This window comes from Alexandromys fortis, unplaced genomic scaffold (genome assembly GCF_014885135.2).
Source record: "Alexandromys fortis isolate MF-2015 unplaced genomic scaffold, M_Fortis_MF-2015_v1.1 scaffold_70, whole genome shotgun sequence".
Lineage (NCBI taxonomy): Eukaryota > Metazoa > Chordata > Mammalia > Rodentia > Cricetidae > Alexandromys > Alexandromys fortis.
The window spans coordinates 5,725,253-5,745,479 of record NW_026067955.1 but is presented as its reverse complement, the minus strand read 5'-3'; the positions used below and the strand labels follow the sequence as shown (position 1 = coordinate 5,745,479).

General features: G+C 50.3%; 1 protein-coding gene across 1 annotated transcript in view; it reads right to left on the bottom strand.

Moving 5' to 3' along the window:
- The window catches only part of Itga11 (integrin subunit alpha 11), a 102,850-nt gene that overhangs the window by 26,050 nt on the left and 56,573 nt on the right, over positions 1-20,227 (bottom strand). Inside the window, exons 8-15 of the mRNA XM_050152015.1 lie at positions 15,208-15,352; positions 14,413-14,578; positions 14,151-14,221; positions 9,070-9,214; positions 8,410-8,558; positions 3,874-4,014; positions 3,403-3,606; positions 1,435-1,565 (exon numbers count right to left, since the gene is read on the bottom strand). Of these exons, the coding sequence (XP_050007972.1) occupies positions 1,435-1,565; positions 3,403-3,606; positions 3,874-4,014; positions 8,410-8,558; positions 9,070-9,214; positions 14,151-14,221; positions 14,413-14,578; positions 15,208-15,352 (1,152 nt within the window). The remainder of the gene's footprint in view (positions 1-1,434; positions 1,566-3,402; positions 3,607-3,873; positions 4,015-8,409; positions 8,559-9,069; positions 9,215-14,150; positions 14,222-14,412; positions 14,579-15,207; positions 15,353-20,227) is intronic.

Here is a 20,227-nt window from a genome sequence, read left to right as displayed (position 1 = left end):
CTTGATTAGATTCCTGCTGACTGCATCCCATTGTATAGTAGTTTCCGCTGACAACGCCCCATTTCTCCCCTGGAAATAGTATATAAAATACCATGCTTCTAAATAAGCTTGCTTGGCATAAGACATAAGCCTGTGTAAGACCTCCTCATCCCAGACTTATCTGTCCCCTCACCTTCTGATTCCCTGGTCCTCTCTCTCAGGACCTGTCACTGAAGAACAACCTGTTGGCTCAGCTCAGGAAGGAACAGTGGAGCAAAGCAAAGAAAAAAGAAAGGGTGGGGGGAGGAGGAAAAGAAAACCCATGTCAGGAACAGAGGATGTGGCTCAGTTGGCAGTGCTCTGGCCCAGCATGCATGAAGCTCTGGGTTTGATTCCCAGCATCATAAACAAGGTGTGGTGAGACAGAGTCAGAAAGCTCAGAAATCCAAAGTCATCCCCGACTTCCCAGTGAGTCTACAACCCAACCAACCAACAAGAAATCCCACGCCAAGGCTGCACCCCGGGTCACACTAACTGGAGACATGAGCTTGTCTTAAGACTGTCTCTCAAGTTCTAATCTGCATGCACCACTGCCTCCTGCAGACTTCTTGCAGCCCAGATCAGCTGCTGTCCATTGGCACAGACTCTGCACGTCTAATAGGCTCAGGAGTGAGGCCGAGTGGCTGGTGTTTGGAGCACAAGTGAGGGAAAAGACTGGAAGTACAGTCAGATGCTGCAGATGTCAGTGTCAAGATGATGGAAAGTTGGCTGACTTTTTTTTTCTTCAAATTTTAAGTTAGTGCAGAAAATCCTAAATGATGAAATTTATCTCATCCATGTATATGTAAAAAGCTCCAATCAGCCAGGCATGATGATATAATACCTTTAACCTTAGCAGAGACAGGTGGATCTCTGTGAGCTTGAGACCAGCCTGGTCTACATAGAAAATTCCAGGCTAACCATGGATACATTTTAAAAGTATCAGTACACAAGACAATGCATGGGCTTTTCTAAAACATTGATGTGGAAACACACACACACACACACACACACACACACACAGGAAATAAAGTCAGGGGGGTTGGAAGAAAGAAACCCCTATATTTCACATCCACTCTGTGCTGGAGGGGAGGAAAATGCCTTCTAGAGGAGGCTCAGTGCTCCCTCTGTGTAACCTGGGGGAGCAGCAGAGGAAGAGATGCTGCAGGGGCCAGAGTGTGGGGAAAGTTTTGGGGGTGAGGGACAGATTTTGGACCTGATAGTGGCCAAAGGTTCTAGAATTCTGTTGGGAATACATATCAGGACTCCAAGATCACATGAGATGGGAGAGGTTCAGGATTCATTTGGATGACAGTAGCTAAAACCAAGAGGCGAGGACCCAGAAGCAGGTTTTTGAAGCACTCTAGTCTGGTAACCCTCAGGGAAGTCCTGTAGTTGGGGGAAACAGGAACAGACCACAAAATCACAGCGTTGCCCAGGGCGCCCACTGCTAGGTCCACAAGCCCATCCTCATTGAGGTCCAGTTGTCCGTGGATGCTGCAGCCGAAATGCTGTAGGCCAGGAGCCAGCTCTGAGGCTGCGATTCTCTGCAGGGAGAAGAGAGAAAGGGTGTGTGTACCGTGAGTCCCAGTTAGCTCTAGGGTGACGGACAATTCTGAGCTCTGAGACCTGGCAGCTGCCTTACCAGAGAAACCCCCGCCTTTAAAGTCACTGTTTACGTCTCAAAATATTCCCTAACAAGTTTGGTGGCTCACACTTACAATCTCAGCACTTGAGAGGTGGAAATAGGCTTAGAAATTCAAGACCAGCATGGGCTCTCTCTCTCTCTCTATATATATATATATATCAAGACCTTGCCTCAAAAACTCAAGGACTGAAGGTGTAATTCAGTGGTAGAGTGCTCACCTGGAAGGTACAAGGCCCTAAGTTTGATCCTGAGCACCACAAAATATAAAGTACTTGGTGAATGTCAGTGTAATTACCTGGAAGATAACAAATCCACTGGCATTTCTACTTTGCCGTATTTATTTGACTGTCTTACTAATAAATTATTTAGGCAGATTCTCTACACTCAATACAACTGTTTAGATCATTAACCCACAGCTGTAGTTATGTGCGCTGGGCTCAATCAACAGTCAGTCAGGGAAAGGGGAGGGGCTCACGGGGGACCCTACCCTTTACCCCTGATCCATTATTTATTGATAGATTCTGGGAAAGAAGGACTCATTATTTTTGTTGTTGTTGTTGTGTTCCTGCTATTGAACCACCAGGCTCCAGCATATAGCTCTCATGGTCACACAGATGGTGCTGGTAAGTCTTCACTGAGGTTCCCAAAACAAAATGAATAGATACGTATAAGTGAGATAAGTGTGTGTGTATGTGTGTGTGTGTGTCGGGGGGAGATGGATAGAGGTTATAGGGAGGTGAGAACGGTCAGTATACATGGTACACATATGTGAAATTATGAATAGAATGGGTGGGCCAGAGTAGTAGCACACGCCTTCAACACCAGCCTGAGAGGCAGAGGTAGGTGAATCTCTGTGAGTTTGAGGTCAGCCAGGGCCACATAGGTCAACCCTTAAAAAAAAAAAAAGAAAAAAGGAAAAAGAAAAAGAGAGAAAGAAAAGTAAAAATGGGGTTTGGAGAGATGACCTAGTGGTTAAGAGTACTTGTTGCTCTTACAAAGGACCTAGGTTGATTGCCAGCACCCACGTGTTGGTTCACTGCTATCTCTAACTCCAGTTCCAGGGAATCAAACATATTCTTCTGACCTCCATGGGTACCAGGCATGCATGTGGTATACATACATATCTGCAGGTACCACTCATACACAAAATAAATTAATATTAAAAAACCAACCCTGGCTACCCTTGCAGAGGACCTGGATTTTGTTCCTAGCACCCAAATGCCAGCTCATGATGGTCTGTAACTCTAGTTCCAGGGGATCCAATGCCTTCTTCTGGCCTCCTTGGGCACTGTAAACACATACATGCAGGCAAAACATCCATGCACATGAAATAAAAAAGAATTATTTTAAAAAAGAGAAAAAAAGAGTGGGCAAAATTCTGATGGCTTTGAGGCTGAAGAAGGTCAAATTTGAGCTGGGTTTGGTCTGTTTGTAGTGAAAATGGAACCCAGCCGGAAGTGTCCCAGTCACAGGGTTCCTGTTGGGGCAGTGATATTTGGTGCCTGAGATTTTCATTGGACTGATGTTGTTGAGAGGATAAAGGTGTATATGGGGATAGATGGGGGACATTCTGAACATCACTGTGCCCATGTCAATCCCTCCACTAGAGGTAGGCACAGCTAGAACAGACAGGATCCTTCCTGCAAGAGGGCATGCACGGAAACTGAGCCGCAGGAATACATGGGTGCAGCCCACACTGCCCACTCTCTGCTCTACCTAGTCTCCCCAAGCCCCACCTGTATGGGCTTCTTCAGGATGCTGCTTTGGAAGCCATGGAAGATGTAGATGGCCCCTCTGTGGCTGTCCTCTAGAGGGGCCCCCACCACTACATCATTGTAGGAGTCTTGGTTGAGGTCTTGAACTGAAGCAATGCAGGACCCAAACCGGGCGTTCTGGTAGCTGTGGGAATCCTTCAGAGTGCCATTATAAACAAACCGGTTCTGCAAAACCAAGGCCGGGAAGAGGCTCAGGGAACTGGGCAGAGGCTCTGGGATCTCGACTCCTTTTGCCAAGTGACTTCTCTTCATTCCATTCCCAGGACCCCTCCCAGTGACAGGAGCCCAGGGCAGAGAGGCTCCCGTCCTTCCCAGCTGGCTCTTGCAGGCAGTACCGGGCCTCCTGGGAACCTGGGTTCCCTCAAGGTTGACCAAGTCAGTGTAGGACTCTGATGCCCTGCAGAGCTGCCCGGCCCCTCCTGACCGCAGTACCTGTCTCAGATTGTAGACATACACCTTGCCTCGCTCTCGGCCCTCGCTGAAGTACATGGGGGCGCCCACCAGCAAGACATCGGTCACTCTGTCGTCATTGATGTCCACTGAGGTGATCTCACTCCCAAAGTAGGAGCCTATCTGCGGCACATGGATGGGAGAAAGATCAAGCTGGGTCCCCAGGTCTCACACTGACAGCCCTGGCCAAGAACCTGGGTCATCTTTTGACCTGGAATGTTTGGGGTCCTGGCAGACCCTCCCTTCTCATGCCTACCTTCCCCTCCTCTCCCCTGGGCAGACTTACCTGCTTTCAGGGTATCCTTCTTTCTTTCCCTATCTCAATTGGCAGCTCCTTCCCACCCTCCTGTATTTTCATTACTTAACTTTAACTATGGTTATTTATTCCTCGGGACTGTGATATATTATAATGACAAAAATCAAAATAATATAATGGCAAAAAAAGAAACTACATAAAATTTTTGAAGACAAAAACGAGTTACCCATAGTCTCAACACTGAGGCACAGCCAGCGTGAGTGTTGTTCTGTATTTCCCCCACTCTGTTCTATGGTCTTTACATTACCAGTTCTTATATATAAAGAAGCTTTTCTCATCACAACGAGACTGCTCTTCATCTCTCCTGATTATTAGATATAACAATGTATCCAGAACCTTTCTTCAGGACATTTTTTTCTTTCTCATAAAGGCCCCATTTAAAAACATTTATTCTTTGAGAATTTTCAGACATGTATATAATAAAGCCCAGTCCTGCCCACTCTCCAGTTTGCCCCTCCAACTTCCTCCAGGTCCCCCTTAGTCATCTTCTCTCAACATTATTTCTTCTCCCTTTAAAAAACAACGGACTAAAGCCACTTAGCATTGCCCGTGTGTGTACTAGTGGCCACACCCCTAAGGAAACGGACTCTCCTTCGTTCAGCAGCTATCAATTGCTAATAGGTCATCAGTTAGGGGTGGGGCCTCATGAGCTCCTCCCCATCTAGGCTTGTGCAGGTAACCTTAGCTGCTGTGAACTCATGAGTGCAATAGCCAACCGTGACGGGTTGGTTCTTTGTGACTTGATTGCTGCTGATTCAGAGTGAGCTATGTCCCCTAATGGTTTAATCAAGCCACAATAGTTCATTTCCAAGTGTCATGGAGCACACTGGCATTCCCACTGTCGATGGTGACTGACACGTGCCTGTCCGAGGGCTCACTCTCTCTTTATCTCTGTCCTTCATTGAGTGTAGCGATCCCCACGTGAGCCGGGGCACCGTTCACCTTCCATTAGAGACTGAGGAACCCCTGTCTCTACTTCCATCTCTATCACATGCAGCCTGGTATTGGCCAGCATCTCGTTGTTGCCTGACTGCTCCTCCTCTATGCTTGGCTCCCACCTCGTCCTTGTGATGGCCACCTGGCCTCTAACCCCCAGCCATATACAGCCTGGTGTTTGGGATAAAGCCTACGTTCTTTAGCATGACCCTGTAGGATCTGCCTCCCTTCCCAGTCTCTGCTCTGCTGCCCCTGGCTCCCAACACTGAGCCTCCTCCACCTGCCCCTTCCTGCCGTACATCAGTGATTTCTCTTTTCTAAGACCTGCTTCCCTCTCACAAGCTTTCCTCTTCCTTACATTGCCTCCCCGCTCCCCTGCCTCCTGCAGAAACTCAGCCTTCAGCTGATGCTTCGCTTCCTTTGAGAAGGTGTCTCTGACCTCTCAACCCCACTGTTCGTGACAAGGGTGCCTTCTCCCACCAGGGTCTGCTTTCTCTTTGGGAGCCTCTTGAGGGTAGGCCCTTGTAGGCTTGGGGGTCATGCCTGGCACACAGGATGGGCTCAGTAAATGCTTAGAAGAGGGAACAGATCCTGCCTGTGATGGGGCCCCATGTGAGACACTAAAACCTTGGGTTAGCTTGTGGTGCACCATGCTGTTAGGAGGCAGTGTTAAACCCAGGCCCTGGTACGTGCCAGGCAAGAGCTCTGCCGCTGAGCTTACACCTCAGCCTGCCCCCCCTTTTTTTTCTTCCCATTTTGCATGGGTTACTTGAAACCAAGAGGAGTCCAGTTGCCTGGCCAGGTCAGAAGCCTGATGATTGCTGGGCTAAGCCACTCTGACACAGGAAGCCTAATGTTCCTTCTGCCATGACCTCCAGGCATAAAACCATATGTCTTTGGCCGTCCTGGAACTTGCTATGTAGACCAGGCTGGTCTTGAACTCACAGAGATCTGCCTGCCTCAGCCTCCCAAGTGCTGGAACTAAAGGAGTGCACCATCACATCATGCTTGGCTCAGTAGCCTGTTCTAAAGACTTTGCACGGGCTAGGGATGTGGCTCAGTTGGCAGAGTGCTTGTCTAGGATGCTGCAGCCCTGGGGTTGAGCCTCAGCACCGCATAAACCAGATGTGGTGCTGCTTGCCTATAATCCTAACATGGGAGGTGGAGGCAGGAGGATTGGGAATTCAAGGCAATCCTACACAGTATAGTGAGTTTAAGGTCTTCCTGGGCTACATTAGACCCTGTCTCAAAACAAAACAAAAAAGCCTTTAAGAAGGAAGATAAATATACAGACAGAAGAAAAAGACAAGAGCCTGAGCCAGGTGGGGAAGGAAGAGAGGTGTCAACATAAAGCAATTATATATAAAGCAGACAGGAAAAGTCAACTAAATCTATGGTTTCAGCTCTGTGGGTCACAGTGATCTGTCTTCAGCTTTACAGTTTCTTATTTTGATGCTGGAGGTGGAGCTGATCAGGAAAGAGTCTTGAGTTATCAGCATATTACCTGTAGTTCCCAGGTCTAGCCTTTCCCTTCCTGAAGGTGCTAGCCTTGAGTGGGCTGAATCGTGGGGATAGGGGGCAGGTGGAGTGGGCTGGTACGGGCTGGAGCAGGTGGAGCTGGATGAAGCAGGGTGGAGCCGGTGGAGTGGGCTGGACCATGGTGGTGGTGGGGCGGGTGGAGTGGGCTGGTGCGGGCTGGATCATGGTGGAGCTGGTGGAGTGGGATGGACCATGGTGGGGCGGGGTGGAGAGAGGGCTGGTGTGGGGTGGAGTGGGATGGGGCAGAGTTTGCCAGTCTGAACATGAGGTGCATACCAGTGCGCCATTGGCCTAGAAGAGGAGTCAGAGAATTGTGACCCTCTGTAGCCTGTGCTCAGGTTGATAGGAGAGGCGTGTGTCCTGGTAACACAGGGCAGGAGAAGCTATAGAATGGGGCTCTTCTCAGGCTCCAAGTAATGAGAGAAGGCAGGTCGGGGGCCTGGGTGGGGCTTAGCTGGGGTCCAGGGTACCAGAGGATGCTGTCAGTCAGGAGATGTCAAGGCCTGGTCTAGGTAGGGGCTGTTGGGAGTCAAGAGGTGACGTCACGGAAGAGCCTGAGTTCTTAGCATGACCTGGTCAGGAACCTAGTGTACAATCCTGGAGAAGCTGTGTTGCTTCCTGGGCTGCTGCTGTGATGCATTTTGTTCCTGCCACCAGTGCTTGCTCACCAGAGCTTTCTAATCGGTGTCCTAACCGCCTGACACAGCCTGTCACACAGTCTGATTGTCAGCACATCCCAAGAGGGACAGTGGCATTAGCAGTGAGCTTTACTGCCAGGAAAAAGGAAGAAGCTGCTGTCCTTGTGGGTCTTGTTGTGTGTGTGTGGGGGGGGGCAGGGAATGATATAACTGGTCGGAAGCGTCACCTCAGCTCCCTGCACCCCTTTAAACAAAGAGTCTGGATTGTTTAGTTGGGGGCTTCACCCCAGCCCCCTGGCATCCATTTTTAGAATGTTGGGCAAAAATTTTCATTTCTGCTCCATCCCTTGGGAGTTGCCTCAGTCCAAACTCGACCTCTGAGAAAGCCCACCAGTGACCTCCTCCCCAGGAAGGGTCAAGATCACTCCCACAGGCTATTTAAACTGCCCCCCACCTCCGAGAATGAACACATGGTCTCCCCTTTTCCCTCTCCGGAGGTTATTCAGGTTCTCCTTCTCCCCCTCCATGTTTTCCCGGGGGGCCACCCAGGAGCACTGGCAGCCATTAAACCTGGTCATCTTCTAATTCGGACTGATTTGGTCTGATTGGGATTATTGTGTCGGCGGAGAGGTTTGTGGGTCGGAAAATACTTAAAAATAACAAGACAGCTCAAGGAGTGTGGCTGTCCTTTCAGAATACCCCAGGGCTAGGAGACGCCCAGGCCAGGTAGCTAGACACTGATGCTGCCTGGAGCGGCTACTCCTGAGCACACCAGGCAGGGTAGCAGCAGAGGTCACCCTGCACTCTAGAGGCAAGAGGCCCATAAGACGGAGGGAAGAAGCTGCCCCAGGCTCTCATTAGGAGCCAACTGGACTTTGAGGGGAGGGGACAGTGCAGGTTCTGTGGCTGTTTAGTGGGAAACTGTTTTTGCAGGCACCTTCAGTCAGAGAGAACTGGACCTGTGCCCCCAGCACAGGGGGATACTTGTGGGTGTGGGACCTTCTTGTTGAGAGGGAGGAGCCCTTTGGCTCACTCTGCCTAGGTCAGACCCTCACCCTTGCCCAGAGCCTGCCCCCTGTTCTCCGTTACCTGCTCGCCCCGAAGAGCCTGGTGGATGGTGAGGCTGCGGTTGTTGTGCATGGTGAACAGAATGACCTTGCCCGTGTGGTTGAACCTGGGGGCTCCGGCCACATACACCCGCCCCTGCTTGGAGGACACGACCGATGTCACTGTGTAGCCTGCCAGAGGAAGAAACAAGACTGGTCTCTGATGCTGTGTGCTCAGTACAGCTTGCCGGGTTTTGGTATGGGGAGCAACCAGGCCTGAGGAGGAAGAGTGAGCCCTGTTTCCCTTGAGTGCGAGGATTAACGGAAAGACCCTGGAGACGTAGCGCTTGATCCCCAGCCCCCAAACCAAACAGAATTATTTAATAAAAGGGAGAACGGCTGTTGACAAGACTTGCGCTTTGTTCTAGGGGAGGCAGGCCCAGGGTGACGTAGCTCCAGTCCAGACCTAAAGCTTTAAGGACCCTGGCAACTGACCGAAAGTTTAGAAGCTTCCATGGAAGCTTACGTATACTGTGGGGAACTTGCTGTCATTTATTCTATACGGTCAGACGCTGGCATGGGGTGTGGGATGTAGCTAGGGAGAAACCAGCCTTGTAGCTAGAATTGCCAACAGGTACAGATGGGCCTCTCAATCTGGGGCCCTCCTTACCCTCTGTCACCAGCCACCCTCCTAGGGCCTCACCTAGGTATGCGGCATGGTTCTTCAGCTCCTCCGGGAACTCCTTACGGTAGGACTCCCGGTAGGGAATCACCTTGCCCGCACTTGTCTCCTTCAGCACTGCCCCGTTCCAGTCGTAGGCTCCCACGGCTCCCAGCAGGATCCCGTCCTGGCACCAGGGGAGAATGTGGCATCAGACCCGGTTTCTAGGGACCTCTTGCTGAAAGCACCCAGGTCCTTGCCAACTCTAATGCACCATAGTCGTCTGGGGGGGGGGTACCTTTGCCGGGATGGTGACTTAGAAACTCAGCTTCCAACTGGGGCTCTTCACTTATAATCAAGCCTCAGAGACCAATGGTGCCCTGTCTCATCCTTAGCACCAAATGGGTCAAGCTGATCTCAAGGGTGCGACTTTAAAAACAGATAAAGGGACATTCTAGAAATACACTCTGAACCCAGGACAAGCCTTCCACATTTCCTTGGACTTTTAAAACCACTCAGCTTCCTTGTTACCTACCCAGCCCAACACCCCTTCAAGCCCCTTCAAGCCTGCCTTGGGAGCGACTGAGCAAAGGCCCCAGTCAGGGAGAAGGCAGCTTTGCTTTCTAGGAACTGCGAATTGTAGAGCGGAAGCAGAGTGGATGAGACAGGTTGGGCAGACAAGGCAGGGCCATGGAGCTCGTTTCTTCACTGACTTGGAGGGTGTCCCTTGCCCTGCCCACTACTGCAGAACAAGTGCATGCCACCGTGCCTGGGTATGAAGGCAGGAGGTGTCATTTCCTGAGAACTGGGTCCCTGGACCCTCCCCACCCCTAGAGTGAACAAACCACATGACTGGGCATAGGAAGGCAAACAGCAAGCCCTGAAGGAGGAGGAATGGTACCTGGACCGCAGTGCAGGAAGGAGGAGGTGAGACTAGTAGCCCCACCCCCCAGATTCAGGGGAGGGGCGGTTACCCTGTATCTTAGCTTTGGGCTTTAATTTTCTTTTGCAAATAGGGGCTGGGAAGATGTCTCAGTCAGTGAAGTGATTGCTTTGCAAGTACAGTGACCTGCGTTCAGTCCTTAGGACTCATGGGAAAAGCAGCTGAGCATGGTGGCATGTGCCATAGACTCAGTGCTGGACATGCATGTGGCCCCACTTGCTGACCAGCCAACCCAGCCTATTTGGTGAGCTTCAGGCTAGTGGTGGACTCCTCCTCAAAATAAACAAAGAAAAAAAACATAGAAACCTGAGGTTCTTCCTGGCTTCAATGTACCTGGGATGTGGCTCAGTGGTAGAGTGGTTGCCAGGCACAGGAAAAGCCATGGGTTCCATTCTCCACACCATATAAACTGGGCATGATGGGTGTATGCCTATAATCCCAGCACTGGGGTGGTGGAAGTAGAGGGATCAAAATCAAAGTTATCCTTGGCTACATAGTGACTTTGAGGCTAGACTAGGCTTTATGAGATCCTTACTCATTGTGTGTGTGTGTGTGTGTGTGTGTGTGTATGTGTGCACGCACGCGTGTGTGCTAAGATAGAACACAGGGTCTGTCCTGTGCTAGCCAAGCACTGTGCCAGCAGCAGCTTTGGCCTTTTACAGTTTCGGCAGGTAAGTCCCTCCCCTCCCCATAACCCCATGCTCCAGCCCTCCATGAGCCCAGCTGGCTGGTTCTGGCTGGGTTCAAAGATCTCCTGCCATTTTAAAGAGGCAAGTTGATCTTATCCAAGAGTTGAAAAGGCCAGTTCTCTGGAGGGAGAACTTCCCCTGTGGAATGTTTTTGCAACTATAAATAAGCTGTCTTGGGGAGTGCCTGGTGCTCTGTCATGTTCAAAGTCCAATGTTCTAATTAGCTCCCTGCTCCACTCAGCTGGGAAGCACTGACAGTGGGCTGGGCCAAGACTGAGGTCCGGAACCCAAATTCCTGTTGTCCATGGTCACTGCCAACATTCCTCGATTTTGGAGTATGCTCCTTCTTGGTGGGGCACTTTCTCATCCAATCCTCTCCCGTGGGAGCCCACAGGGGCCCTGGGAGGGGGCAGACTCCTTATCTGCACTTGGGGTTCGAAGAGAGGCAGAAGCGTTCCCAAAATCACACAGCAAGTCTGGGCGGGGCTGGGTCTTTGGCCAGAGGGTAGATGGGGCAGCAAGAAAAGCCCCCACTGGTTTTCCCAAGCCCCACATGGCTCCTGCTTCCGGTTTTCTACCTGAGCCCTTCCAGAAGGTGGGCCACCCTTTCTTCATGTCTGTTTGCTGAGTCCAAGTTTGTGACTGCATGCTAGACTTCTTGATGTCTGGAGAGGGTTTTGAAGAGGTGTTGTGGCCTTGCTGACAGCGGGGACCTCTGGTGTGCTGAGAAAGGCCTGCTCCACCCAGGTGCCTGGCCCTGCTGGGAGGGCCTTTTCCATCCTCCCTGTGTAGGGTTTGAGAACTGCCCTGGACCTCAGGAGCGAGGGGCAAGGCGAGTTCTCATTTCACCTATGCCATTGTATCTTGGCCACAGATAGACCTTGGGTCCCCAAAATGGATTTGTTGGGGACAGGCGTAGTAGGAAGTGTGTTCATGAAGGCCATCAAAACAAATCTCCCAAGTCACAGTCTTCCCAGCTGAGGGCCCCAGACATCCGAAATCTGGGGGAAAAAAAATCTAGAACATCCTGGGAAAAAGGCCAGAACTTTGGTGGGGGACGCCAGGCGTGTGGCCCAGCTGGGAAATGGCGTGAATCATCTGGGAAAGACTGGCATCTGGCATCCAGTGTTTCCTCATGGGCCTGTCTGGATTCCCTGACTTATGGCCTTCAGGCCACCCTAGATTTATGGGGCCACTGAGCTTCCATGACACAGCCCCAGGGTATAGCTACCTGGGTGGCCTTCACTGCAGGGACAGTCATGTGTTGCCCCCCCCCCCCCCCCCCCCCCCGCCATGACACCTGGCCATATCCTTGGCCATCTCAGTTCAGGGTGGTAGCAGAGTGTTCTTCCTCCCATGGAGGAGTTCTCTGGGGCCTCCCACAAGTGGGCGTCAACTGTTTATAATTTCCTCCTAGGCCTTGGAGCTCTAGACTTGGTTTCCTGGGAGGCAGCTACGGCTCCCCGCTCTCCGCCTCCTGCTCTCCATGCTGTTTTGGCAGTTTGTGAGCTGATGTTGGGTGGCAAGGCTCACTGCTGATTCCTTTTGGTACTTCAGTTGCATCTTAATCAATGCTCCCTGCTCTTCATGAAGTTGTATTTTCTTGCTGTGTTCGCCCTCCCTCCCTCCCCATTGCCCTTTCTGTGTGGCGGGTGCATGCGTGTGCGTATGCAGGAGGGCATGCCCATGCCCATGCCTGTGCCTTTGGAGGCCAGAGCGGAATATCAGATGTCTTCCTCTGTCACTGCTGACATTTCTGCCTTGAGACAGCGGTCTCTCACTGAACTGGAAGCCTATCAGGTGGCTAGGAACGCTGGCCAGTGAGCTCTTATGGTCTACCCATCTCTCTCTTCCAATGCTGGAATTATGGGTATAGGCAGCCATGCTGGGTATTTAAAATCAGATCCTCATTCTTGCCCTGTCCCCAGAGGGACAGTATTGATAGTACTGAGCGGGGATTGGCTGCCTGACCTCATGTAAATGTAAGCTCCTGTCTCCTGGTGGCCCAGCTCCACCTCTGCTCCTCCTGAATCCCAGCCATAAGAAGCACTTAGAAGACCAGTGGGCCCAGCCACCTAAATCAGGATGACTGTCCCCACTTGCAGACCTCACAGGGCTCTTTTGAGCATGAAATGAGGTGCAGGGACCCCTGGGGAAAGTTTACAGGGCTGTGCACCTGGCCAGGGGCTGCTGGGATGGTGGGAAATCTATGCTCGTATCTTGCTGTATCCACCTCAGTGGACTTGATACTCTACAGATGGAGCCTGGCAAAAATCTGTGCACAGGCCGCATATCCAAACATCTGCCTGCCGCTTGGCATGCATGAGCCGCTCTCTCCAGTCTGGGATCTCTTACTCAGAGCTCCTGGGAGCCCCTCTCGGAGCAGCTGCCGACTGCAGAGGGAAGAGCTCACGCAGTCCTTGCTCACGTCACTTTAGCCCCAGCTTGCCTGACCTCATGAATCCGTTCTTAACCTGCAGGATGGGAACCAGGAATCCTGCCCTGCCCACATCCCAGAAGGGTTCAGAGGATGTGTGGGGACGACGGAGGGATGTGTAATCATTGTGGGCCTGCAGACCTTTCCTGAACACGGAGAGTACACACACGCGCACAACCAAGACACCTGTTGTCTGAAGCACACATACCTGGAGGAGGAGCATGTACTGGTATACTCTCGGGGCTGACATGCTTCCCACATGGAGCCCCCAGGACGTGACAGTTTATAAAATGTTTCCCAAAACACTGACTTTGCTCCTCTGTGAGGGCCCAGGCTCCCTTAGGTTAAGCCTCAGGGGAACATGGCCCCTGACACCGTGTGTTGTTAGTGACACCTGCAGCCTGTCCTTCATGGGCAAGGCACACCTGGGGCTGTTGCAGTCCAATGCAGAGTCTGAACAGAGATGGGTTTTGCAGCCTCCTGGTTGTGTTGTTAGTGACACCTGCAGCCTGTCCTTCATGGGCAAGGCACACCTGGGGCTGTTGCAGTCCAATGCAGAGTCTGAACAGAGATGGGTTTTGCAGCCTCCTGGTGGAGCTGGGAGCTATAGACACCTTCCCGACATGAGTACATGCCCTGGCCGAGCTGGCACGGGTCACCTCAGACTCTGATGCTATCAGGTACTTGCTGTTTGGTTTTGTTATTTGACCTGATTGCGTGGGTTTCTATGGACTGAATGAGACGTTAGGCCCTGGGAGGTACCCACCCCCACACAGCCACTCTGCTTCTTGCCTCTCTCTCTCTCTCTCTCTCTCTCTCTCTCTCTCTCTCTCTCTCTCTCTCTCTCTCTCTGTGTGTGTAACATGTATAGTGAGCTGTCTTCTGAAGCAGGCAGAAGACACTAGAAATAAGTTGAAGACCTTAACTTCCCCATTCCAGGCTTTAGAAAATTCTAGGAGGCAGAGACACTGAAAAAACACGGGAGAGCCATAAAAGGTGGGGCAGCAGACAGACCTGGATGAGTAAGGAGAGAGGGAGGAGGAGGGTCCTGTACCTCTACCACATGCGAGGAAAAGCCAGTCTGTGACATCTCCAGTCCAAAAGAGGTTTCATTCTTGTTGGTGCCTAAAACAACAGCGAGAAGATGTTAGCTCTGTGCATCACTGGTTAGTCCAGGGTCCTGTGTCCTGGGGCATCATGGGAACTGGGGCTCTTTTCTGAGCGGGTCCTGAGGTGAGGCCTGTGCTGCCTCATCATCACCCTGTTTTGGGGTATTATAGTCCTTGGGCAGAGGTGTAAGACCATGAGTCGGTCACCTTCCAAGCTGAAGATCCTGTCCCCGAGGGCATCGACAATGTCCTTCAGGGCCGCCTCATCTGTGACGTTGAAGAAGTGCTTGTCATCAGGGTCGCTCGCGATGTATTTGATTTCGTTTAGAAAAGTTTCTGGATTGATCCCCCTGCGGTTGTAGTAGCCCAAGACCTGCCAGGGAATAGGGGCAGGGACGACAAACCAGGACATAGTACTGACTTCTCCACACACCCACAACCCCAGACCCCAAGGACCTGGAGGCGGGCTATAGCTTGAGCCTTTCTCAAGGTACCACTGGCATTTGAAAACAGGTACTCTTTGGGGGTACCAGCTAAGACCCTTGAGATTAGCTGGGGTTCTGGAATCTGGGAGGACTGGGGGTCCTTTTTTTTTTCTTTAGACTCCCTGTAAAAAGGAGAAAAATGGAATCCCATACACGTCTGTGGAAACCTACACATGTCTGCGTACACACATGCAATGTTAAGAGTCAACTTAGAAATAAAAGTAGTCCCAGCAGACTGGATGAAAACTTGTCCTACAGCCAAGGGTGACCTTGAATTTCTGCTCTTCCTGCCTTGCTTCTCTAGTGCTGGGATTGCAGGTGTGCACCACATCTGGTTTTAAACATTGCTGGGAATGGAACCCAGGGCCTCTCGCACACTCCACTTGTTCTTCAGAGGAGGATACAGCTTGTTGTGCCTTTGCTAGGGAGGCAGCTCCTGGGAATCCCTGAGGGTTTGAGGGCAGAGCCTCTGAGAGTAACCAACTGCTCCCCGCCCCCTCCTTGGGGTAGAACTTACGGCCACTGCATATCTGGTCACATTATCCTTCTCGCTCTGCCGGATCACCTTCTCCAGGTCTGGGCTGTCATGGGATTCCCCATCTGTGATGACAATCATCACCTTCTTGGCCCCTTTCCTTCCACCCTTCTGGAAAGCCTCTGAACTGGAACCAGATGCAGGGGATTGGTCAGAAGAGGGATATGGAAACAGGGCAGCCTGATGTCCTCTAGGGGGCAGCCGTGGAAGCTGCAACTGTGGGCACCCCAGCAGCTCAAGGTCTGCATCACAATGCTCTTGCACCAGTTGGTCAGCTGGGTCTTGGATATTCACATGTATGTGTGTGCATGTCCAGTGCTTGTGTGTGGACATTTGCGTGTAGAAACTAAAGGTTGACACTGGATATCTCTGTCATTCCCTATCATATCTTTTTGAGACAGGGTCTTTTGTTGAACACAGTAGCTTCTAGAATCCACCTGTCTCTGTTTCCCAAACACTGGGACTACAGGTGTGTGCAGCCAGTGCTGTGGGTGCTGACGAGCTCAGCGGAAGTCCTCATGCTCGGGTTGCAAACACTTTACCAACTGAGTCATTTCCCCAGCTCTGGATCCGTTGCTTTTAAAAAGTGCACAGCCCTCTTGGAGTCCCAATCCTGCTGTATGGTAGGCAGAGGGGTAGGGAGGAGGGGAGACCATGGGGCAGCAAACCTGACTGGGTTAAGTCAGCAACTCAGAGACCCAGCTGCGTGTCAGAATCTTTTGGTGGGAGGTTTAAACATTTTTTAATGCTTGGGTCCTATCCATACCCAGACACTTTAGGGGGTATGGCCTGGACATCAACGTCTTTCCTTCTTTATTCCTTCTTTCCTTCCTCCTCTTTTGTATTTTTTCTATGTGGGGTATGGAATCATATGTGTGTGTTCAACATGTGTGAGTGCATGTATGCGTGTACACCAGAGATTGACATCAGAGTCTTTCTCCATCACTCTCTACCTTAGATATGGAGGCCGGGTCTTTGACTTGTCTAGCTAGCCAGCTTGCATTAGGAACCCCTCATCTCTGCCTCCCATTGGGATTACAGGTAGGCCCCCAGGTCCACCCGGCATTTGTATGAGTTCTGGGGACCTGAATTCGAGTCCTCATACTTATACAGCAGGCCACTTTGCCTGCTGAGCATCTAGCTATTCTGTTGGTTTTGTGTGTCAACTTGACACAAGCTAGAGTCATTAGAGAGGAAGGGGCCTCAGTCGAGGAAAGGCCTCCATGTACTCCAGCTGTAAGAAAGCAGACTGAGCAAGCCAGGGGAAGCAAGCTCCCCTCCAAGGCCTCTGCAGCACCTCCTGCCTCCAGGTTCCTGCTCTGCTTGAGTTTCTGTTCTGACTTCCTCCAATGATCTATGATCTAGAAGTGTAAGTCAGACAAACTCTTTCCTCCTCAGCTTGAAATTGGTCATGGTGTTTAGTCACAGCCTAGAAACCCTAAGACTGACATTGGTACCAGCATAGTGGGGATATTGCTATGACAGACCCAATCATGTTTAGGGGAGGACTGGAAGGATTTGGAATTTTGGACTGAAGAGCTGTTGAGTGTTAAGAACTTTCGGGATGTTCTGTGGGAGCTTGGAAGGTAAGAATGTTGAGAGCAATGCAGAAGATGGAGGCCTGGCTTGTGACGTTTCAGAGGGGGTTTAAAGACTCTATCGGGGTCATTTGTTATTTTGAATTAAGCTTTTGTGGTTCTGGTTAGCAAGAATCAGCTGTGATTAATAAGATCCCAGAAACACAAACGTGAAACCTTTACATTACCGAGACAACTGATGCTGGCTAGCTGGAGCTAAGAAATTAGCAGTGATGAAGAAGAGACCAGCATCACTGAGGTGGCTATGGTTATACCTCGTGTTGGCGGCTGGACTTGGTCATGTGTAAGCGTCCCCTAGGTGGTACTGGTTTTGAAAGCATAAAGGGGTCATGGAGAGCAGCTGGGACTTGGCTCTGTGAGAGGCCACTGGTGACGGTGCAGCCTCAGTGGCAGCTGAAGACCCAGGACTGAAGGGGTCATGCAGAGAAGCTGAGGCTAGGCACTGTAAAGATAGCCCATGAGAGGCTATTGGTTAAGTGCAGCCCAGTTGTAGTTAGGGAGCCCAGCATTTTGAAGATGCCAGTACCATGGGAAGACAATCAAGAACAGTAGCAGTAGTAGAGTCGGGCCAGCTGGAGCCCAGAAGACAAACTGTGCTGCAGAGGGCAGAGCTGGAGAAGCGACCCAAGCCCTTTGCCGGAGTCCAGAAATAGTGGGTGAATCCCAGATAACTGGACATTGAGTTATTTACACTGTTGGAGTTGGGTTTTGCTTGGTTCAAATTGTGATTGTGTCCTGGTTCTTCTCTCTTAAAGAAGACATTTAATTTAATTTTGATATTTAAGGGAGCCTACAGATGAAAGAGTTGAACTTTTAAAAGAGATTGGATATTTTAAAGAGACAGGAATTTTACTGTGTTTGAATTTGTAAAGACCATGGGACTTTTAAAATTATAATTTTAATGTGAGATCTTGGGAATGAATAAGAAAGGGAGGCTTGTGGATTAATAGTACTGTATTTGTGTTGGCCCAGCCCTGGGCATGTGCTGAGCCTCAGAGCTGCCTACTCAACCCATGATGCCCTCTTGCACTCCCTTGGTGGGTCAGCACCCTCAGTTCCGCTCAAGGTCACTCTCTGGCGTCCACCCTGCCTCCTTATTGACAGGTCTCCCTGGTGGAGGTCATGCCTCTCGAACTTGAGTTAAGATTAGCGCTAACGCCTGTCAGAGCTCGGTGCTGGCTGGGAACCACCAAGTGCAGGAACCACAAATCTCTACCTTTGTGACCCCTTGACCCTGTGGCTTAGATCTTGGCCTGATAGTAGTTTCACAGAAAAAAAAAAGCAAACAGACATAAAACAAAACCAAAGGCACAACAGAATGAATTGGAGACAACTGAGTAAAGAGAGAAAAATGTTCACCTTAAAAAGCTTGTGAGTACCTGGTAGCACAAACCTTTAACTGTAGCTACTTGGGGGCTTGAGGCTAGCCTGGACTATGTAGCAAGACCTTTTATCAAGAATTACAATTAAGACTGTAAATACAACTCAGTTGCAGAACACTTGTATAGAAAAACAAGGTCATGGTTCCATCTTAAGATCTGCAAATCCATCCATCCATCCATCCATCCATCCATCCATCCATCCATCATCATGGCTATAATTTGGAACCTAAACATGGCAGGTCCCAAAGCTAGAATTCAAACTTTACTGGAGGTGGAGATTGCAACCTCAGTAGCAATCATGAGTTCTGAGTGGCTCAAATTGTCCCGTGAGTCACATGTATGTCATGGACTTGAGGCTGGTTGGCTGCAAGATGAACCCAAATCAGTGAGCTTTATTCCCACACTATTCATTTAGTTTCACAGTAAGGAAGTGACAGCCCCTCATGGTCACTGGCTTCTGTCATTGTCATCAGAAGGGCCTGTGGTCATAGTTGTCATTCCAGTGATGGCCAAAGAGCAAAGTGGCCAGTTCTTTGAGAGGAAGAATAGAGAGCCATCTTTGAGTGGAGAACTGCTTGCTTAGGCAGAGCCTGGGCAAGTGTTCACAAACAGAAGCACAGGAACTGACTGATGACGTCACCAGAGGAGTCATGGGGTTGGAAAAATCGTGATCTTCTGACCACGTGAAATCATGTTCCAATTTAGACATATTCAACTAAAGTGATTTTCACCTTGTCAATGCAGGCCTTGGATCATAAAACCTTTAATTTTGGCTGATTTTATTGGGGGTAAACAGAGGGCATTCAGCAGTGACATCAGTAGAATAAGCTTGTGAACTCTAATGTGGCCATCGTGAGGTGACAGACATTGAGTGTGTTCTGGAGTGAGTTGTAAGGAATCAGTCTCTTTACCACCTCAGGGGTTAGATTTAACCGTGTTCTTTATATGCCACCAATGACACACACTATATAGACAGACTCTGTGCTCAGAACCAGCATGCTTTTCTTATACCTTCTTTCCTTCCTTTCTTCATTCCTTTCTCCTCCCTCCCTTCCCCCTCCCTTCCTCCTGCTCTTCCTCCTCCCTTCCTCCCGCTCTTCCCCCTCCCTCCTTTCTTCCTGCAGTCCTCAGAATTGAAGCCAGGACTTTACCCATATTAGGCAAACTCCAGCCTGGTGTTACAGGCTTCCACTACCAAGTCTAGTTAATGTAGTGGGGATCGAACTTAGGGCTTCATGCACACTAGGCAAGTACTCTCCAGCTGAGCTACATCCCCAAACCCTCGTCTTTCCATAGTCTACAGACTATGACAGAACACTTTCTAAAGTTGGCTGCATGCTACCGTCCTCTCCAAATGCCTTTCTTCCATTTGGCCTGGCCGTTCCTCCATCAAGAGGCAGAATCATACCTTTGGGTAGGGCCTGGCCTTTGGTAACTTGCTTGGGTAATGGAATATATTGAAAGTCACAATCTGAGGCCCCTTAGTTAGGTCATAGGCAGTCTCCCAGTTCCTGCTGGGTCTCTTGTGAACTCCCCAATGCCCTGGTATTAGGACCAAGTAGGCAAAGGAGTTAGCTTTGGAGTAACTGAGGAAGACTGTGGCTGGGTTTAGGCAGTTGTCTACACTGAGGGTCAGAATACCCCTTTATGGTAAACTATCCTTGAAGCTGCAGTTAGGCAGAAACTAAGGTTCAGGTCATTGACCCACACATGTGCACCACTGTAGGGTCCTCACTACAATATCACTTGCATTGTGATTTTGACACCTGTCCCCCTTCTATGAGACTCATGGGAAGAAATACCCTGAAAGGGAGATCTGATCTGTGGTGGTTTAAATAAGAATGGCCCCCATAGGTTCATATATTTGTATGCCTAGGGAGTGGCACTGTTTGAAAGGATTAGGAGGTTTATCCTTGTTAGAGACACACAGCACTGTGTGTGGGCATTGAGGTTTCAAAAGGCCAAGCCAGTGGCTCTCTTTATGCGCTGTGGATCCAGATGTAGAACTCTCAATTACTTCTC